Here is a 21,958-nt window from a genome sequence, read left to right on the forward strand (position 1 = left end):
TTACGAGACGCGCCTCCTGGTAATGACGTAACCGAATTTACGGGTATATCTTGTATGCCAACGGTGCCGTTCGAACAAAATTTTCTATGGAGAATTTTCTTCCGCACCTGCGACAGCATTGAATTACAAACGGAAATACGATCCTCCTGCACGCGATAAAATCAATTCTCATTATTAACTATTGTAACGCGTGAAAGCAATTTAATTTGTCGAAGCCGGATACGAAAATTATTTATTATTTTGATTGACTGATGTGACTTACGACAGTGTGTCCATATTATCCATCTGCGATTTAAATTCGTTCGCGTTAACTTGTGTTGTGTAAATATTCGGAATAATGGCAAGCGGCGGTAGCCGTGTCGAAACGCTACGATACATCCATTCGTTCTTGAGCCTTCCTCGAGTCAACACGTATTGAAATAGGGAATTCAAAATCACACGGTTTCATTTCTAACCCACCAGCACTATTTTAAACAAGGCCAACTACATATAGGAAAGGACTAAAAGGAAATTTTTCTGGTGAATCAGAATTTTTTTGCAACGTTTAGGAAAAGAGAAATTAATTTTAATTGGTTCTAAAGTAGCTAATGTAAATGAAAAAAGTGCAAGTAGAGGTAAATTGGAGACCCATATAGTATCGAGCACGATAAACTTCCGTAAAAAAAATATAGCATTATAAGGAAAGGAGATTCCACTACGTAAATACTTACCATAATATTAACACATTGAGCCCGGAACGATTTCTCAAAGTTTACCCTGGGCTTCTGAAGCTGTAACATTTGTATCTCTTGTGGGGTAGATTTACGACTTTCGCCCGCAACGTCTTAAAGACTTTTAAAGATTTCAAAATTTCGACTGAAATTTTTGAAGAATTCCAATTCCAAGATGATAATTAAAAGACACGACCTCAGAAGAAAGTCCCCTTTCAATGAAAGATCCTTTACATTTATATTCTAAATCGGTTAGTTGAGAAGGGGATGGATAACGAAGGGGGTGAATCATTAAGCAAAAATTACACGAAATTTCTTCTGGATATGACGCGGAAGGAAGAAGCCGGAGCATCTAAGGAGGTCTACCGGATAAACGAGCAAAACGAAGATGCCGCGAAAGAAAAGAAAAGAAAAGAAAAGAAAAGAAAAAGAAAAAAGAACAGGGATGGTGGGAAGAAGAAGATGGCCGGGAAATGAGGCTGCTGCTATCGCACATTCCACCGGTTTAAGAATTCATTCGGATCGCCGGGATATAACTCCCTTTTCATCCCCCGCAACCTCTTCTTCGCCTTCGAATTGTTCGACTCCTTTGAGAATCGTCTCGTGAAGCGCCGCGAGGGAAACCGTTAGGGCGTTAAGAGCACTTGTTGCCACGCAGTTATCGTTACTCTTCCTACTGAAGCCGCTTTCCCTTTCGTCTTGCTGAAAACCAACCCTTGCGAACCTTTCCTTAAACGGCTGCCGCGTCTATGAAACGAACAACCGTGAAACGTAGCTCGTGAACAGCGGTAATTTATTGGCCGCACACGTCAATCCCTTCGCACGGAAACTGCTCGTTCTACACAGGCTGAGGCCACTTAAATGAGATATTTACTTGTTTTTTAAAACTGAAATAAACAAACACGTCGGATTGATTTTACTTGATTTCAAAAGGGGCACGGAATTTTTTGATACTTGAGTCAATTGGAGGGGGATGCTAAAAGTAACTCTTACCCTAGCATTTAATTCTACGCATTTCACGTTTAACCATGAAATTTTTTTTAAGCGGCTAAGTTATTCCTATTCGGACACATTGTCGTTCGCTTATTCCGACTGGAGAACACGTGTGTGATAATAATTGCCTATCGGACCTCGCGTAACAAAGCTCGTGACATCGATCCATAGGTTCCGGGTCGACCTGAAATCCTCTCGATTGACACCCTGCGACAGATATCGACGCCATTTACCATACCATGATTATTCTCCTCCGAGTAGAACGCTTGTGTTCCGCGTTACGCGCATTTCTGATACTTTTTATAATGCTTCTAAACGACCCGGTGAAATTGTAAACTTTCGACAAATGGGCAGGAAAAAAACACGCCTACACGAGGTTGTGTTCTGGCTGGTTTGCAAATGAAAATCGATGAAAAGTTTGCGAGCACTAACTTTCTGATGAAAAATGGATGTGGCAAAGTGGAACGGGCCAGTCGATTGCGGTGCGCTACGTTTTCCGACCAGTTATTCGTGAATTTGTGGAAACTGTTAAATTCAATTTCGTTTAAATGTTTTCAGCAATACGAATTCGTTTTTCGCGTTGAAACGATAACAATTGTGGTAATAAAAAGAGTGTTTGCGACTATACGTATGTTAATAACCGGAATGATACGAATGGGCATTATTCACTTTTTAATTAATTAAAGTAAATATCAATTTGCAAATTTTCTACAGTTGTCGAGTAATATTTGATCAACGTTTCGATCGAAAACAAATTTGATTAGCGTATTTACAGTACCTATCGTGCACGATAATATCAGAAATGTAGAAAGTATACGTATAAAACTAGAAATTGTCTCTCATTATATGTTATCATCTGCTACGTCTTTTGTCAAGAATGTCAGGGTTTTTCTTATACTTTTTCCCTTTTTCATCTTTCCGTCAGCCAGTAAAATAATTGGCGAGTTCAACGAATCAGACGACTCGGTATAAGGATGAAACTTGAAGTAGAGGGTCGCAGTTGGCTAGGACAGTGCATTTTTAATAACATTCCCGTGTCAATCTTTCTCGCCCTGGTTCTGTCTTTAATCTCGTCCCTCTGCTTGTCCACCAAAGTTCAGAAGGATTTTCTCGCTACTCTTAAGTTATCACCTCATATTCACCGTAATTTAATCTCACTGGTGTTAAATAAAAAATGAAATTGTGAACCAATGATATTTTCTTCATACCTCTAAATATATTTCAAAGCGAATCATACTAATTTTGGCACAGTCAATTTTAGTAATGGTGCGTTTAACTAGGCATGCAAATAAAATTGTTCACAGTCTCATTTTCAAGTGTTAAAATACCATTTCTAGTGATAAATATGGGTTATAAACAACAAGTAGAAATAAATGACTTATCTCGTAATCTTGTAAATGAACTGCAGAATTTTTCTGTTTTGTGAAACTTTCTGGGTTAACCAGGATTTACAAGAAACTTTCAAACTCTCTTACACAAACTTACCTTTCCATGATCATGAAGTGGAAATTTGTTCTAGTTATGAAAGTTTCAGCAAAGTATTCGTTGATTAAGAAAATTGTCGAGAACCTATTCGCACTGATAGCGTCGGATTCCTTTCGATAAATTAAATTATTCTTATTCATTGCAAAATTTATTCTCAAAATCTAAAGATCTAAAATTTCTCTAGCTACACCGGTTTCGTTTTCAAAGTGTCAGAATGGTGTTAATTGTGTTTTAAGTAGATTTATAGGTACTTAGAGTTTAATTAAATTTATAATGTAAATTTCGTATCTGTTACGTGGAACGCAATTAAATTATTCGTTATAATTTATAAATGACTGGTATTGCTGACAAGGCAAACAAATTGCAGCCGGTGCGTGCTATACAATTTTGTTCATGGCAAGTGATTTATGCAGATAAATTACAGTGCCAACAGTTTAAATGTCAGGTATACTTTTTCACGTCATGTTTTCACTGTTACGTTTCATTATAATTTGCTTCTGAAGTGTATTTTGTATTTTTGTTTCAATAATTACTTGTCTATTGATTGTTACCTTCCATTAGAAACATACTAATCAACATAAAACATTTGATTCATTTTTTTTTTCACATACCATATCTTCACGTAATTGTTTAAAAAAAATTAAAGGGTTAATAAAAGCAGGCAATAATCCTTTCTCATATCTGATACTTTGATCAATTGTTTTTTCAACGGAAAAAAAGAGGGAAGGAAACAACCTTGGTGAACCGAATGGTCAGTTTATCCCATCCTGAACGATACATTCCTGCTGTCTAACGATGCCTGAAACCTCGCAACACGCTTTTACCCTCTTTCCACCACGTGGAATTTAATTCCAATCATTCTGCCACGAAATTTACCCCCGAGTTCTCCCCATTTCTGCCCTTTCACCCTTTCACAACCCACACTCGACCCTCTTCACCCTTCCACGACTCCACCTCCTTCGCGTTTTCGACCCACCTACCTTTTTCCACGCCGTTTACGAAACCACAATGAATTTCACTGGTCGCCACCAGTATCTGGAGATTTAAGGGCACAAACTATGTTTTGTTTTACTATGTGAGAATTTTTCTTTTTTTTTTTTTTCGAGAAATTTTTTTTCATTGTATCTACAATACTGTTTAAATTCTTTTGATTCTTTTATCATTTTGTCCAGCAATATATGTGTTACCTGTCTAGTGCTGTAGATTTGTCCACTCTTTTGAAGCACCCTGTATATTATGTATTTAGTAGCTCTTTTCCTCAGCTGCTAGTTTCTCCTTTATCTGTGCAAATAAAACGAAGAGACTGAAAATCTTTCCTTCGTTTTCCGAGTTCAGCATACAACGAACAGATTGTACCCGACTTAAACTCGAAGACCGAGGTGTGTATTACACGAAACGCCGTAGAGAATTCACGAAAATCCTTCATCCCTCGCTTGCCCATGGAATTCTACAGATTATCCTGGATTTTCTCGACTCTGTAGCTAGTTTCCATTCCTTCTTTTCTTTTTTTCTTATTTTCTCGATTGGCATCCTAAAATAGGTGCTTGTTGAAAGAGCTACGTTGTGTAAATTTAATTCTTCAAACGTACACTGCTATTCGAAAATTTGAAGATCATCAGTGGTTCAAATTAAATATTAATTATATGAAATATGAAATTTTTAATATATCATTCAATCGATTATTAGAAAGTGTACCAATTAAATTCTCTCTGCCTTTTCTTTTCTTTTTTCAATATTGTATCTTGAATCAATCAGTAGAAAAATGTATGTCACTTTTCATGTTCCATGTTGTGTAATTAAATGAAGTTGAGGAATGAATTCGTGGCTATAATCATATGGCAAAAGGGAGGGCTTAAAATTTTTATGAGAAAGGAAAAAAGGAATTATGAAATCCCTCACGTACGAGATTTTCGGATGAAGCTTGGTACGTGATTTATATAGTATCCATGAGATTTTATATTTCTGTCGCAACTGGAACGCGTTAAATCCTTCGAAACGGAGCTCAATACGATTTTGAGAGCTCTTCTGTTATTTACAGACAGTCGTTGGAAATAATTAGTCTAATTAAGTATTCATACTGCTAATGACACTGATATAACGACATATTCAGATATTTGATATCTAGCTTTTTTTACAGTGCACATTTTATTTTTGATAATATTATTATTATTAAAATAAAATTAGTTCTGCAGTATTAATCTTGAAGGCATAAGCATCAATAAATAATATTTGTAAAATGTCCTAGCAGAGAAAAATAACATATTTTCAATATTTTCTATCCGAGGGATTCTACAAATCCTTCCTATACTTTTCTCCCAATCCCCCCAGGACTAATACTGCATCGAAAAATTCTGAATGGTATTGTTGAAAGTTATCATTAATGTAAAAAAATATTTAAAAATCCCATTGGTTCACACCGAGAAATGAAACCTGGTCTGTCTCTTTCATAAAAAAAGAGAAAATGTAAAAATGAATTCTGGCTATAAAAATGGCCAGTTTACATGTAGAACAGGATGGAAATATGAGAATCCAGATGGAAGGGATTGGATAGTGGAAAGGAGAATATTATAGTGAGAGGAAGTCGGATAGTATGTATTGAAAAAGGACAAAATGAAAATCTATTTCTCTGTTAAAAAAAAAAAAAAAAAGGAAAAAACGAGAAATGGAAGTAGAAAATCGAAAAGGTCCGACATACATCGAACAGTTATTCGACAAGCAAAATGGGGACAAGCGAAAAACATAAATCGAAGGATTATTTGATTTACATGGAAGGGAAACGTTGGATCGAGTTTTAAATTTGGACAAACAACAAGCACGGAGAAATACACGTTTGGATATTACTTGATTAAAGATTCTTTCGATTAAATATTTGTCGATTAAATCATTTCAAATGATTTCGTGGAATTGTAAATCAGCGGTCAATAATCTTTCATTGTATTATCAGATCATTTTTATTTACAGATCAGTTTAACATTCATTATCGTGTTTTCGAACAATGAAATCAATTTGTTTAAATGAAATCTTATTTTATTTCGTGTTATTTTATAAAGAAAGAAATTGTTGAATTTCCAATTGAATATTAGTAGCAAACGTGTTAAATAATGATTCGTATTGCAAATCTAAATTTAAAGCATATTGGTCATTATATAATAAATCTTCAGATGTGGTTTAAAACGATCAATTAGACTCTACTAAGATCTTCTATGTCCTAAATGAATACCTTAGCCTACGTCCTAGTTTTTGCGATCATATCGTTGAAACCGGAGTTAAATTCAGAAGTAATTGTTCAACGGTTGAAAGTTAAATTCTCGTGGGTGTAAACGATAATGCTGGTCGTTGGCCAGCTCCACCACGAAGGAAAGGGTTACATATATTCTCACATTACGCGATTAGGCGACCATTCTTGGAATTTATTAAGCAAAGACCCGGTGGAAGTGTGATGTAATTACGGTTATCGAAATCGCTGTAAATTAGCCAGTCTACTTTGCCACAGTAAAACATCGTCCTTATGATAAGCTCGTTTGTAGGCCACGCTTATTTTTTCACCCTTGAAACGAGCAGATTATTTGTGAAACTTTTAGATTCCAGAAAAATATGGAACATGTAAAAAAAATATAGGACTCTTTTTGCCGACTTATTGTCTCAAATTAAATTTAGACGCCCTAATTTTTTTTTATTATCCTCTTATCATCTCTCAAATTTTTTCGCCTTTTCGTTTCTTCTCCGCCCTTCTCTATTCCTTTTCACACACGACCGCCATCGTCCATTTCTTGCCCGCTAGTCTAAGCTGCACAAACTTCTTTTGTCATTTCCTACTTGTACGTTTCTCCTGCAAGGCTAACAGGAAGTAACCACCGCGACATCTAGCGTCTGCTTTTCGTTTAAACGAGAGGAAGCTTTCGACTTCCGTTATACAAGAGAAATCTTCTGCTCTCTGTTCCAGTGTGAAGACGGACATGGGCACCAGCGGTGCGACATCCAGGCTCTACATTGCGAACGCGAACAAAAAGGACAGCGGAAACTATAGTTGCGCCCTGGCTGATGTGGCGGCTGCTACCACGGTTTCCGTCCACGTTTTAAATGGTAAGTTTTAAGTTTCTTTTTCTTTATCTTGACAAAAAATTGAATAAAAATATCGAAGCAATTCTAAAACATTAAAACTTAGAAGTAGCCACCTTCAGAGCCTCTTATGCGGGGAATTATCGAGCGTTTACCGCGTATTGGTTGAGAAACACTGTTCTATAAAATAAATTAACTCGAAAGTTTATCGTAAGTGTCATCTATCGAAAAGTTAGGATGAGTGCAAGGAACTCTGTTTCCCAGTGATAACGGTATTTGGGAAGGAAAGGGAAAGGTTATAGCCAGCCTGCGATATAATTTTCCAGCCTTTTGCTCGCTCGATAATTGATTCCCTATGGCTTTTCAACGGCACCGCTGTCTATTATCCTCCCCTTTTACGTTCGCGTTCATTTTTATCCTGTTTATGAAAACCAAGCCGTGAACTACGGAATCATGAAGATTCTGCCGATGACGTCTGGTTGGATTGCGATTTTCATTTCCTTCAAGACGTTTGCATAAGCCACGGAGTTATTGAATGGCAAACTACTTGAAGAAAATGGTCTACCGACTGCTAATAAGCATGTTGGACCGGAAAGGCACTCGTAGATGCTGAATAACTTCCGATCGGGAAACTGTCCGTTCGGTGAGAACTCAGGAAGGTTCTGTTTGTGACTGGATCATGGTTCAATCTTCAAGTTATCTGTTCGCTAAAAATTCTAGTTCAAAATGCAATAATTCCTAATATTTTTTAACTGGAATTTTCCAATAATTATTGGGATCTTTCACGATTCCTTGGAGTTTATTGTCTTCATCCTCGAATTTTCTAAGATTTCTTAAGATTCCTTGAGATAATATTTTATTCAAAATTGTCAAAATATAAACACACTACCAGGCTTTTTGTATCCGTGGATTAATCACCTGTGATATATCGAGAAACAAGAGCAAGTTTAGTAAAAAGTATAAAAATAGAATACAAAGCGGTATCGATAAAAAAGAGATACAAAGTATTCCGAGTTCCGCGCGGCAGAAAGGAGCAATTCAAAGGCGAAAAGAATGTATCTGAAGGTGAAATCACGATGAGATGTGGAAAGGAAAGAGGAAATCGGCTGAGAAAATCGTTGGAATAGGAGCAAAGTCGAAAGAGGGGAAAAATGGTTGGACTTTGGATGTCTTTGTCAGAACTTTACCGTGAATACGCTATGCAAGAACACTAAAGAGAGGTCAGCTGGATGCGAAACAGTGCGGTTAGCCCGGAGGATCGGAAACCGGAAGGACGGTTGACGAGGTCATGGCAAACCAACCAACGAGAGAATAAATTTCAAACTTGCCGATACAAAAAGAATCTTATCTAAGTCTAGAAAGTTTGGCAATCGAAGAAAACAATTTACAAGAATCTTATCTGAGTGTAGAAAGTTTGGCAATCGAAGAAAACAATTTACGACAAATTTTATAAATACGAATAATTTAAACCGTTCGAACCATACAAAAACCATATCAGTGAGAAGTCGGAAAATTGCTTTTTTATTCAACTCAAATAGAAATAAGGTTGTAGACGTTGGATTGGTATATAATTGCGAGAATCTGTAATATTAATGCATCAAAAAGAACTCCTTCATCTTATTTCTAAGGATTCTTATTCCATGGGACGTAATTCGGTCATATGATCGATGTGCTTTGTTACTTTGTGCGACACTGTGTGTAAGTAGATATTGTTTGCTCTTTTTTGGATGTTCCATTTTATTCTCTAATTCTTTTTCTTCGTTGTATCTCTCTTGTACATCTCGGTTTTTATTTCACGTGTACAGTAGCGATAGAAAATATTAAAACAGTTGGCAACTTTCTTGTAGATATAACTTTTGAAAATTTGAAACTTTCTAGACTGCCCTGTTTTGTTTTTTCTTTGCTTTGAATCAGTTTTTCCAAAAGTTGTAATTTTTCATATTTTATACAATTTTTTCCTTGGTTTATAATTCTCATCCAAAAATTGCATAGTTTCAAAGAACATCGTAAAGATTCTAAAATTATAGACAAAACTGTGAACCTATAGAATTTCGTATTGTTTGGAGCTGCTGAGAGAATTGAAAGAAAGCGCATGAAAATGAAAAGAGTTATCTTACAGCATCGAGTAGCCCTATTTCGAATTCTTCGATCTTTCTTCGTCCTCGATTCATGGAACAACGTAAGCCCTTGGTAACTTTTGTATTCGAAGGAAAATCGCATGTAAGTCGAATCGATGAGGATTACAGCTCCGTCAATACGTACCGCTAAACGCAAGATCCAAGGATAGAAGAGGCTTTTCAAGTTTCACCGAGGGTTTCAACTACTTTCCACAAAGGCTTTTCGCGGCTTCCAGCAACGGAAGTATCGAAAGTCCCGCGGCGGAAGCGTCGTGCATTATTTACCACGGATTACCATGATTCTCGACGCGGCATTTCGATCGTATCCGCAACCACGCGATTTCTGATTTTCTACGGGAATCACGCGAATAATACAACCTTTTCCCGCGATACGGAATTTCATTTCGATCTGACGAAATCAATTTAAACGGTGAATTTAATATTGGAAAGCAATTAGAAAGATTCATGCAAATACATGGATACGCTATTGGGGAAAATGAATATAAATTGCACAGTAGGTACACTTGTTTCGAATAAGGAAATCAATCCATCAAAGGAGTTTCTAGACCTGTGTATACGATCGTAATTACAGAATAATACTTCAAATAATAAGCAAAATTTACTGGATCGAAATGGGCCATCACTCTGGGTGCGAAATTCGAACGAATCCATCTAATCTTCTTCAGTCCGAAACGCTTGTTCGTAGAAAATGCGAAGAGCTGTGTTCGAGGGCGAACGATGCTCGTTCAAGATCACGTCCGTTTCCGTTTTATCGGTTCAGCTCGACTTCTCTCGCGTTCCGTACGAGTACGCGCGATGAGTATGCGAGACGACGCGAACCGAAGAGTTATTACCACCGGTGTTGTATGCAGGTAACTACAAGGGAAACCATAATTCGAGAAGTAATGCGAATTTGCTTGACAAGTAGTCGGTGGATCGTGGGTGGCATTCGAAATCAGTTTGGTTGCCGGCACGGAAAATTTCTCTGGCTCGCGTGCGACCAGCACGCTTCGTCAAATGTTCCTCCGCGTCGTACGTGTGTCCATCGACGATGGTCAACCGGTTTCTTCGTGTGAAAATAGCCGCGACCCTAGAATCCGAATTACGATCAGGGGTGTGTGCTCCTCTCCATTGGCCAAAATCGTCCGGGCATTTTCAAGCTGAATTTCCATGAAACCCTCGCATTTTCGACGCTTTATCGAAAGCCAGCTTGCACGCGAGATGACTACAGATACGAGGGACTGTCGTTAGAACGCCTGGGATTTAATTTCTTGGAAAATTTTCCCTCCCGTTGTTGTTCCATAGAGACACGTTTGAGGTTAACGCGGAAAATGGCGGATGTAATTTTCTTCTGGTAATTTATTATAAGGATTTGAAAGTATAATTCTTACTAAAAGGAATTCAGGTATGCAGTACGTTTAAAATAGATATAAAGACTTTTTGAGAACCTTCAGTTTACGACTAATTAAATTTCTGATAGAGGTTTGATTTTCGCATAAGAAAATATTAGATATTGCAATTTTTCATTAAAAATAAGATCTCATTATTTTGCTTTTTAAAATATTAAAACCTTTAGCTTCAACAGGAGCTGTTAACAGGATCATTTACTATACCTAATTAAAGTCCACTTTGATACATGTAAATAAGTCAAATCCCGGTCCCTAAAGGGTTCAAGAATTCCCTCTGTGTTTTATCGTGAAGCGCATCATTCTGTGGGTACACGGTTATTCCCCTAGCCCATCAAGCCGGTTAATTCTCTGGAGAGGAAAATGAACGCCAAGAGCGCAGTTTGTTTCTCGCGACACACTCGACGTTCAAAACGTCGAACGTTTTCCACCGACAGTGGTAGTTTGCGCCGAGGTACGTCGAGGTCACTAAAAAAGCCGTATGCGAAATGAGCTGCCAAGCACCCTCTCGAGGATTCCTTCTATCTATTATACATGACCGCGTACGCCGCTTCCGTTAACTATGTCTCGCGAAGAGAAGAGCTTTGCAAACTCCTCACGCTTCTCGTTGCCATCGTCGTCGTCGTCGTCGTCGTCGTCGTCGTCGTCGTCGTCGTCGTCGTCGTCGTCGTTGTTGGCGTTGCCGTAGTGCACGCACCGTGAACAGAATCAAGGAGTTAGGGATGAAAAGGTTGCTGGTAGAAGAAGCATAACTCTAAAGTAGGATTGAACCAATATTGTTGGGTTGTTCTGCATTTAATTATTAACTTTGATACGTAAAATAATTATATTCTTCGTATAAAATAAATATTAATACATTACGTTAGGATCCAAAAACATTTTATAAAATCTTCCTTTTCTCGAAAAAATTATTAATGACAGATACCCCACTATTATTCTAAGTGAAATATATATATAATTAATGAGCCTGGTAATGAATTAATAATTTTATTGGCTCAAGAAAAAAAAAGGAAAGGCAGATAATAATTACTTTAACTTCCTCTGAGCAGAATAGAGAATCATCTCCTTCCTTTTTTCTAATTAATATACATTACTCTCGAGATACATCGTGGTTATTAATTAAATGTGACCCTCGTTGAAGACAAAGCACATTACTCGACACTATCTAGCAACAGTGCTCCCTCGAATCTTCCTGTCTGCTCTTCGACTTCCTTCTCTGTCCCCTCCTCTTTCCCTCTTCTTATCTCCTTCTACCGTCCCTGAATTGCTGAAAACTTTTCACAGAATTATCGTGACCGCGGGTAGAAGTTGTCGATGGCCCCGTCGTTTCCTAAACTAATTCGAACCAGCCACGCTTTAAGGGTTTAAACAGGGTAATTTGACCGCAAAGGGGTCGCGAGGACACGTTTTACAAATGAATTTACCTTGTCACTTGGGAGGACCTTGTAACGAATTGTTTCACTGTTATTATTCCGAGTTTTAATCGTCTTGTAGGAAATTTCGTGATGTATAAATATTCTTTGAAGATGAATCTTTCATTTAAACGAAAATGTTGGAAAATTTGTTCGGTTAAACGGTTGATCATGTTTATTTACATTAATACTCATCAAAATTGTATAAACTATATTTGAATTTTAATTAAGAATAAATGTACAATTTACAATTAATTAAAAAGTAAGTGGAATCTATTGGTTGAAAGGAATGAACATAAAAGTGGGTAATTAAGTATAGAATGCGGTTTGAAAGTAAAAACGACGTTGTGTTTAATAATAAGATTTGTGTGGTTTGTCGAAAGCTGTATTTAACAATGCATTTCATTTAAAAAGCTTCTTCTTTTTAATTCTTTTTACCATTCAACATTTGCATATTTATAATAAAAGCTCTTATTTACGTTCTCTTTATTCTCTTAAATTGCAGAAAATATTTCATTTATGGTCTACAATCGTCATGTTAGAAATTAAAATTTGATATTTACCCTCGTACGAGGGATCACTGAGACAATAATAATTTAACTTTCATTTCAGTTTCATTTCATTTTCATTTTACGAATAAACAAATATTATACAGTGAATTATTTGAGATGTAAGTTTCGTATGGTAAAACATGCTTTCAATCGAAGCACCCTTGTATAAATTTCGTAGGTGTGGGTGACGATTGACCTACCATCCACCATCTGACATTTAAGAATAAATTTACGGATAACATCTGCCTAAATCTGCTCGAACCTAAATTAAAAAAAAAAGAAAAGATTCTCCTTGAAGAACCTCCACTTGGAGGACTATTCAGCAAGAATTACCCTCGAAATTTCCGCGATTCTCCTTTCCGTTCAGTTTGCACATAACAAAAGAAGTCGTAAAAACGTGGAAGAAGGTGGATCGTAGCGCAATCCATGCTCGAGTTCCACCGTCAAAACACAGAATCCGCCAGACCCCGTAAAGGATAATTGTCTAGAGACTAAAAGAGAGAGAAAAGCTTCTCCGGTCGACGGAAAAATGGAAGCAAGAACCTTAACGAACGTTGAGAAGAAAACGAGGTGGACGTAAGTGGTCAAAGAAGAAAAAAAAAGGCGAAAAGGTTAAAACACGAAGTCTCGTTCTTGAAAATGAGCAGTTCTTGGCCCAGTTAACGCCTACGCGGAGACAGGCGACTGAGTCTATGGAATACGATACTACCTTGGCGAGGTTAGCCAGGTTATTTCGTGGGATGTCACGCCCGACCCATTAATAACCCGTACCCGCAAGCTCTCCTAAAACTAGAATGTCCCCTCTCTATTTCTTCTGCTAGCTTCTTTCTTCCCTTTTCGATGTATCAGAGTACTTTTACTCGTGATTTGTATTGATTGCAAATACTGATAATTACTTGGTTTTTATTAGAATATTAAAACATTAGAGTCTGACGAGATCTTGGACTCCAAAGAAATTTAAGAAACCCTAAGTAATCCCAAGAATTCATTTATAATATTTTTCATAAGAAAACAGCAGTTTCCTGTTAACACAGCTGTTACTTAAAACACAATACTGAAAAGACATCATTTCTCTTTGCATGCTCAAATAATTCACTGACTCATGAATACTAGTGTACCTTAAAACAAAAGGAACAACCAATTATGGTTCATTATTTTCGCATTAACTTGAAGATTTCCAGCAGTTTCCGTCAAGCTAGATACGCAACGAAGAAAAAGGAAGAAAAGGAAAGCAAGCAGCAACGAGGACGCGGCTTGAATTTTAATTGCACCGAGATCCTATGGGAGTTTCCGCGTTGATGTTGCAAATAAAATTGCCTCGCGTATGAAACAACGCGATAGTTTCGGCGAGTTTGTTCATCACGCGAACATTGTCGTCTTTTATTAACGGTCGCTCGCTGTCCCAGCAAGCTCAGGTGAATTTAATTCGCGGCAATTTGTAATATTGACTGTGCAAATTATTTTCCGGCCGTGACAAGGTGCTCCGACGGCTCAACAAGTTCAAGTGCCACTTCCGGGCTTGCCACGAGTGCTGTGACTGCACTTCATGAAATATACATTCCGTCCTCGTCGCGGACCTGCCTTCCGTTTCGTCCTCGATGTTTTAACTGCGTTTATTATAAATCGTTACGAAACTTCCCTTCTGCCTTGGCTTAACGAGACACCCTCTTCTGCGGTGTTCTTTTTTTCGTTCTTTCCGCTGAGCCATGGCGTTAACTGCTGTACAGTACCGAGCAGTAGTGACTCGTAAAAATGTCTAATGGCGAGACTATAGCAATTGTATCATTAATGAAATTAAAAGTAATTATTTGGGAGGGAGATGGCATCATTGATTTTGATCATTTTTAAACGTCATCGTCTAAAATGTTTCGATTTATTCGTGTCGACAAGTTTCGAATACTACTATGTACGAGTATAGTAAAGTACCATTATTCTGATTTTATCGTGTATTATTAAGATCTTGTTGAAAATGTAAATAGTTGTAGAAGTGTATCTTAAGTACGTTTAAAAAGTGCAATATTGAATGGCATATTAAAATTATTTATTCGTCAATGTTTTACAGCAGCGTAAAACTCGCAAATTGCCTCGCAGCTTTCAAGTATCGAGCTTTAAATCCTTCCTTGAAAACTTTCACTCCGGTATAACAAGTCCGATGAAATGCCTTAATTGATTTATATTTTGCGCGGCAAACTTGTAAAACACCATTCTGTTAGCAATTTGTTAGCATGTTTTTAACTGGCGTATTCAGTAACATTTTTCATATTAATTTTTATAAAAATTATATAAAATATAGATATTAATAAGCATTAATAAGCGTGCTTATGGCGGCAATTAAATTTGCGAATTTTTCACGTATTTTACTACTCAACTACTCGACCACTCAAATTTTATTGCTGAAAGGTTGATGAAAACGCAACAAACGTTTACCAATATAAAATTCTAACAGATCATTTCACCGACGATCGGTCTGAATTCGATTCTATTTTCCAATGTTATCACCTCGCTCAGTATCTCATCGACTCTAGTAAGTTTTTGTTCCAATTAACTGCTGTTCGAACCGCGACGTCGTCATCGGGATCTTTTCCTTTTATAATAAATGAATCTGATTTCATAAGAAACTTTCGTTCAGGGGAGACGATCAACTTCGAATCGATTCTACACTATGGCAGTTAGGAAAATAGGTTCGTTTCCTTTCCGGATGAACGATGCCGTCGCGTCGCCGTGTTCCATCGACGCAAGTTCAAGAGATCCAATTAACGAAGCGAAGATCCGAAACTAATTGCGAGAATCGGCTTACCGGAGTCTCTTGTAAATAGGGTTGTAAATTTTTCCAAGAGCTGTATAATTGAATCTTGAAAACGGCACGTACTTGTTTACGGTTACTTTTTAATCGAGTCACCTGTGAAAAATGGCCCGTCCTCTTATCAACCGTGCCACTTTCGATACATTCGGATTATAAAAAAAGTGCAAACACCGATTGCTTGCTCACCTTAGTCGTCATACGGAAAAACAAGTGCTACTTTTACTTACAAAAAGTAAAATCCTGAAAATTCACCTGAATATTCAATGTTAATTTCAATCGTGTCGGCTTACATATAATTACCAGAGTAAAATCGAATTAAGAGTACTTAAGCTGGCGAAGGAAGATTACGGATTAGTAAAAAATCAAGAATCGTACATTAATCCGGCCCAAATCTGGGTTTCACGATATTTCTCTCTTCCTTTCATTCCGTTTCTTCCTCTTTTTTCCCCCTATCATTTCCTTAATTACTGATCCCTGCACCACCCTCTTAACCGTGGTTCCTTATTTCCGTTTGAAGTGGAATAAAAACGGTTAAAATGTCCCGTATTGAAAATATTCATTTACTTCAATATTTGATTTATTCATTTTCTTAAAATCAATTAAGCACTGCTCTTGAATGGTGAATTTTAATTAAAGCATAGGCATGTCTGTTTTTATTTTCTACAGGAAATCTAAAACTGCAATTATATATGGTTTTAATCGATAGGAAAATTTAGAAATTTTTCATCTTTTTATGCAGAGTAATTTGAAACCAGGTTCATCAATATTTCGAAAATTTAACGATTTCACGTAGATTTGTAATTTTTTGAAATTTCATAAAATTTTGATTGTGTCATGTAAACGAATGCGTATCGTTGATAAGCATATTTTTCTTCCTCTGTTCTTGTTTGTTTCCCGGAATAATTCATGATTCAGGAAACGTGGATAAACAAGATACGAAATTGCAAGCTGAAATTACTAGGCACTATCTTGAATTTGTGAGAGACATTAAAATACGGTGGGAAATGTTGTTTTTACACGAAAATGAAGTAAAATAACGGTAGTTGGAATAAATTACGAATTACAGAGTTTCAAAACATTACTATAATTTAATTATAGTGGGACTGACCAAATTATTATTAACGCTTTGAAATGATCAATTATCCTACAATACGTTTAAATTTTCTTTATTTAACAAATCGTATATTTTCTGTTTCAGGCGAGAATCCAGCTGCCATGCAACACGGCGGAGTATCAAATCAAAGAGCAGCCTTGCTCATCGTCGTTCTCTTAACACTATTATCATCGTTTCTGAGGTGACCGTGATGACCCGATCATTCCACGGGCCTGCAATTCGAATGGTGCTAAAAGTTTCCTCGTTAACGAAGAATACATACCGAGAAAACTGAAGGAAACGATCAGCTTTCGGGCCCATATCCCCCCGGTGGCGAGCATTTCAACGACCGAACGCACTTTTGTGCTCGGTATCAAACATTTGTACCGAACCAGACGAACAAACAGAAACATTTTCTCTCGACCATACACGGAAACGTTCTGAACACGAACGAAACGGTACGTATGCTTCTACGAAATCATTGTGTTCGACGAAGAAGCTTCCCTTTTTCATTGAAAACATCGAAGTATACGGAAAAATTCTCTCGAGACGGACAACGAAGTTTCTCGTCGATCAAGATCAATTTTCATTGGTCACTTTTAAACGTACCGCTCGGAACTTCCGCTTTCATCGTGTTACAACATTGTACACACATCAGTTTTTAGAAATCGTCGAGGACGTTTCTGAGGAAAGGGACATAAGCGAAAAATGACGAATTCAGTGAATCGTGTTAGTGATCTTAGTTTTAGTTTTTCTAATATATTGCTACGTTTGAATTGTTAATGTTGTTATTCCCATGAAGTATATATAGATATATATGACAGTTAGTTGAAGACGATTTACTGAGATAGGGCCCATAGATCTATAAATGTTCTTTTCCAGAAACATCCTCGATTCCTGACTGCTCGATGGTAAACACGAAACAGAAGGAGGGACATGAATTATTTATTGATATTTGTTGATAAGTAAGATCGAGGCGGGAAGGATCGAATGAGCGTCACCGTGATTTTTTGTTCGAGCATATTAACATATCAATTGATGTCTGAGTAAAAACTCATGATTCTTTCCTCTTATTTTTGATCGATGAAGATGAAAATATTTTTTCTTATTTTTCAATAGTATTCGTCAAACTTTAAATATGAATTTGATGTACCATAAGTCTTATATCATGAAATTATATTAAGAAATCATCTTCGATGACCGATGATAAAAATTTATTGATTCAAAATTAATAGGACATTAAGTACCGATTCGGTACTCCTTCGTAACAATGAACGTGTCAATGAAAAGCAGTTCCTAAATGAAAACTTAGCGGGTGGTGGGGCGATCAAACTACAAACTACTATGTATAAACTATGGAAAGCCAGCCCCGTAGCTTCGTGATGGTCGTGAAAATTCATCATCGTAAGTCAGATTAGGTGGACAGGTGGGTAGAACCGTGTTATCTTTCACCAGTGGGGTAGGCCACACGGATGAAGGTAGGAAAGGGATGAAAACTGAAATTCATCGAGGCTGGGGTTGAAAAAGCGATTAGCACACGCGATTGGTACGTCATAGGGTGGGCGGATGTGGATTGAACAGGATCGATCGGCCGTGTATCCGGCGTTTATACAAGCACGTTTGGCCAGTCGTAGCCAGGCCCGGTGACCGATGCAAAAATCATTGTCCTCCCAACGGTCTGGTAATCAAAGTGTTTAAATTTGTAGCGGCGAAGGGAAGGGAATGCAAATTTGCATACTGCTGTATACGATAAACAGTGAAGGGCGATGGTGGGGGAGGGGGTTGGCAGGAAGTGATTTCGAGATTTTATGAGCGGTCATTGTCTGCGTGGCTGAGTGCTCCCGGCGTTGTAGAAACTCGCTTACTGCTTTATACGTGTCGAGTAATAATTTCGACCGGTCCTGCCCGACCATTATTCGACGCTTCAACTTTTCACGACCAGCCCCGTGTTTGACGTTGTTTGGGTTTCTAATTATCCGTCGGGAAAATTCTTTTATTTCCTTTGGCCGACCCTGCGTCGCTTTGTATTTTATTTTCCTTCGAAAGGAACAAGTCTACCGTTAGAGGATACGTGAAATGCCTAACGCGATTTCATTAGATAAAAGTTAAATGACTCTTCCGTTGTAACAAGTGTAGTAACTGTGACAGAGAGAAGAGAGAGAGAGAGATATGTATAAAATTTGAATTTAAATTTTAATGGAAATGACTATGGAGATCCTTCGTTAATATTCTTGCAATTAGCTTAAAATGGCTAAATATAAAGCATTTTATAAAGGATAGAAATATTCACCTATAAAAAGAAACATTTCATTTTTTATGGTGTTCTCTTATCCCCATAAGCCGTTGTCCGCCCAGAAACGATCCACGCGAACGATGAAATCGAAACAACAAAGGGCCATTTCTGTTGAATAATTACAAGCCCGTTTTTGAAATTACATATCGCGTTCCTTTTTGTTTGCCGAGCACACGCCCGTTCGGATTTTCAATCATCCAAACGAAACACGAATAGCGAAAAGAAAATAAACGAGAGAAAAAAAGAACGCTGCTACTAAAACGTCATAGCAATTTTCATTTCTCGTTTCGCGTCCCCTATTCTCCCCACACGCGTAATCTGTTTTTCTAGGGGGAAAAAAAAAGTATCAAAAATGCAACGAGGGAGTTGGAAATCGCGCTTTCGTTTCATTTCCCTGCTCGTTTCTCTATTTGTACTGTTCTTTTTGACTAAGAGATCTTCACTTGAAAACGCACAATCGCAGACGGAATCGAGCGTGACACGGGTAAGAATCGATCACGAAATGGAAATCGACGATAGATTCGACTCGGAACGGTTAAACGGGTCGTGACGATAACGTAGAGATAGTTGAGTGTAAATCAGATGTTCCTGGCTGCTGGGTAGCCAGCTTGTATAACACGATAATTTAGCTGAGGCATTATTGCACACGGGCAGGTGCAAAATATTTCAGCAAGTCGAATTCCCGTGTACCGGTGCACAAAAACCGCATATACGTGTAATCAATGCCCGTGATAAATTTGATTATCAGCTGGACCGTGTAGAAGCATTTCGAAAATCGTCAAATACCCAGCTTTTCAGAAACTCAAATTCTCTATGTTTTTCAAAGAAAAATTTGCAGCGGCTGTAAGTTTTATTTTTCAATGCAATTAGTATAATTTAATAATGCAATACTCTATTTCTTTGGTACTTCAAGTGACATATTTGATTTAATACCAAAGTTGTTTATATTTTAAAAAGTTGTCCTTTCTCTCCTCTTACTTACTTACTTACTTACTTACTATCAATTTCTATTTCTCGAAGAGCGAAATGTTGTCGACTACTGGAATTTGAAAAAAGTTACATTTGCGAATTAATAGTAAACACTCGATAGCTGAGCTTCCACGATAAGAAACGTCCATAAGAGGCTGAAACAGAGAAGTGGTTTGAAAAGTGCGTGGACGACAAGCTTTTTCAATTTAATATTGTAAATAGATTTAATAAATTATTTAGAAAAAAAGGTCATATCAATTTGCTTTAAAATAGCATATTGTTTTTAAATAATTCAATTCCTTTTTTTTAGTTTCATTTAACCATTTCTGTTCTTAATTCAAAAATTTTGTAAAAACTCATTTGCATTCTTTTGGTTCTAAGTGACTGATTTTTAATTACAATTTTGTGCATCAAAAGAAAAGATTTAATCCTAAATCTAAACCAAAATTGACGTTTCACTATAATAAAAGTTGCTGAGTTTTACGGCTGCAGAAACACAAACTATGTGATTCATAACTACCGACTAGGTACTAATCCCTGGGAAGCTAAAATCGAACATCCGATTGCTTTTCCATGTTTGCCTGAACATTTACTGCGCCTCGGATGATTGTGTTTGTTTTACCGATTGTGTCCGTTGGAACGATGGTAGCTTTGGAAATATTTTCACACCATTTCGTTCTTTAATGAAACTCGCGTCTACAAGAAGCACGTTTCAACGATCAAAATAAACGGGAAAGAATTTTCTAATGCATCAAACATGAGATCCTTTCATTGATTTGTTCAAGCACATAAAGACCCTCCTTTTGTCGTCGTCTTCGGATCCTTAATTGTCATTCGATCGAACAAGCAAACGACAAGATTTGTACGACGTGTTCTATAATATCCATCGTCTGTAACAGAGATAGGCATCATAAAATAATAAGCTCTAGGTGACATGTAAAATTGCTATCGTGGTTAGTTTGGCTCACAATGCATTACTTTATTTTCAAAAATTCTTCTGATGCCTGTCTTTGAATTACGCCATTTATGAGTGAGAATGTTTTCGTATGCATGACCGTGTACTACGTTCGTTTGTATGGATGTTATTCGAGTACGGATAAAGAAATACCCGTGTAATGCGTTTGATAAAAGAATAAATAAATAAAGTAAGTAAGTTATAATTAAGTAACGTAACATAAGGAAAACAAAGTAATCTGAATTTAGTAAAAAGTAAGTCATACTCGACTCGTTTCGACGATCGAAAATCAACAAGTTGAATAATTTCCGTTAATTAAAGCTGTGACAAATGTGATTAGATGAATTTTGAAATATTTATTGTTTATGTGTACTAATGCGTACATGAATTGTTTTATTTTTATATTTGAAATTTTATATTTGCAAGCTTTTGGGCAGCCCTATTAAAAATTTTCCATTCTAAATTTTTAATTCATTAATAAATTGATAGATATGCATTCATGTTGATAAGTAAATTCTCGTGTAACGTCTGTGATCAATTACTAATTAATTAATTTTTAATTATGATATCTATCGATTTTGATTTTCGAGCGATACATCGTTGACCCGAGTGTATATGTAAAAAATGAAGAATGTTCGTGTAAAATAGACCTGCACAACCCGCTGCCCCTTTGGATAATGACAAACTAATAATCACGCGTTGTTTTAACTAATCTAAATTATTGCTAAATTCAATTAATAATTTAATTATTAATTTTAATCTAGAATATTATAAAAATATATCTTTTTTTTTTTTTAACGTGGGGAAATCTTGCATAAGACACAATAGTGGCACCCCTCTGCCTGGGAGGCGCAATTTTGTGCAGGTCTAATGTAAAGTTTTCAGCTCGATATACTTGCTCATCGCTAATCACTCATCACCCATAGTAATATAATATATCCAAGATAAAGTAAAATAAAAGTCATGTCTATAAGCATCTATAAGCGGTACTATTAATGGTCATTAATACGAATAATAAGGGACAAACGTTGTTGTAAGGGAATACCATTTCGAGAGAGATAAGAGAAATGAAAACAGAAAAAGAAATATAGGAAATCCATTTAATGTCGGTA

The 21,958-nt window shown here is 36.8% G+C and overlaps 1 protein-coding gene across 2 annotated transcripts in view; it reads left to right on the forward strand.

The window, feature by feature from the left end:
* The window catches only part of LOC117607594 (opioid-binding protein/cell adhesion molecule), a 137,003-nt gene extending 115,348 nt beyond the window's left edge, over window positions 1-21,655 (forward strand). For both annotated transcript variants that reach the window (XM_034331466.2, XM_034331467.2), the window contains 2 exons: window positions 7,132-7,271; window positions 16,735-21,655. In XM_034331466.2, coding sequence (XP_034187357.1) covers window positions 7,132-7,271; window positions 16,735-16,835 — 241 coding nt within the window. In that variant the 3' untranslated portion in view covers window positions 16,836-21,655. The remainder of the gene's footprint in view (window positions 1-7,131; window positions 7,272-16,734) is intronic.
* Window positions 21,656-21,958: the final 303 nt, after the last annotated feature.

This window comes from Osmia lignaria, chromosome 6 (assembly GCF_051020975.1).
Source record: "Osmia lignaria lignaria isolate PbOS001 chromosome 6, iyOsmLign1, whole genome shotgun sequence".
NCBI lineage: Eukaryota > Metazoa > Arthropoda > Insecta > Hymenoptera > Megachilidae > Osmia > Osmia lignaria.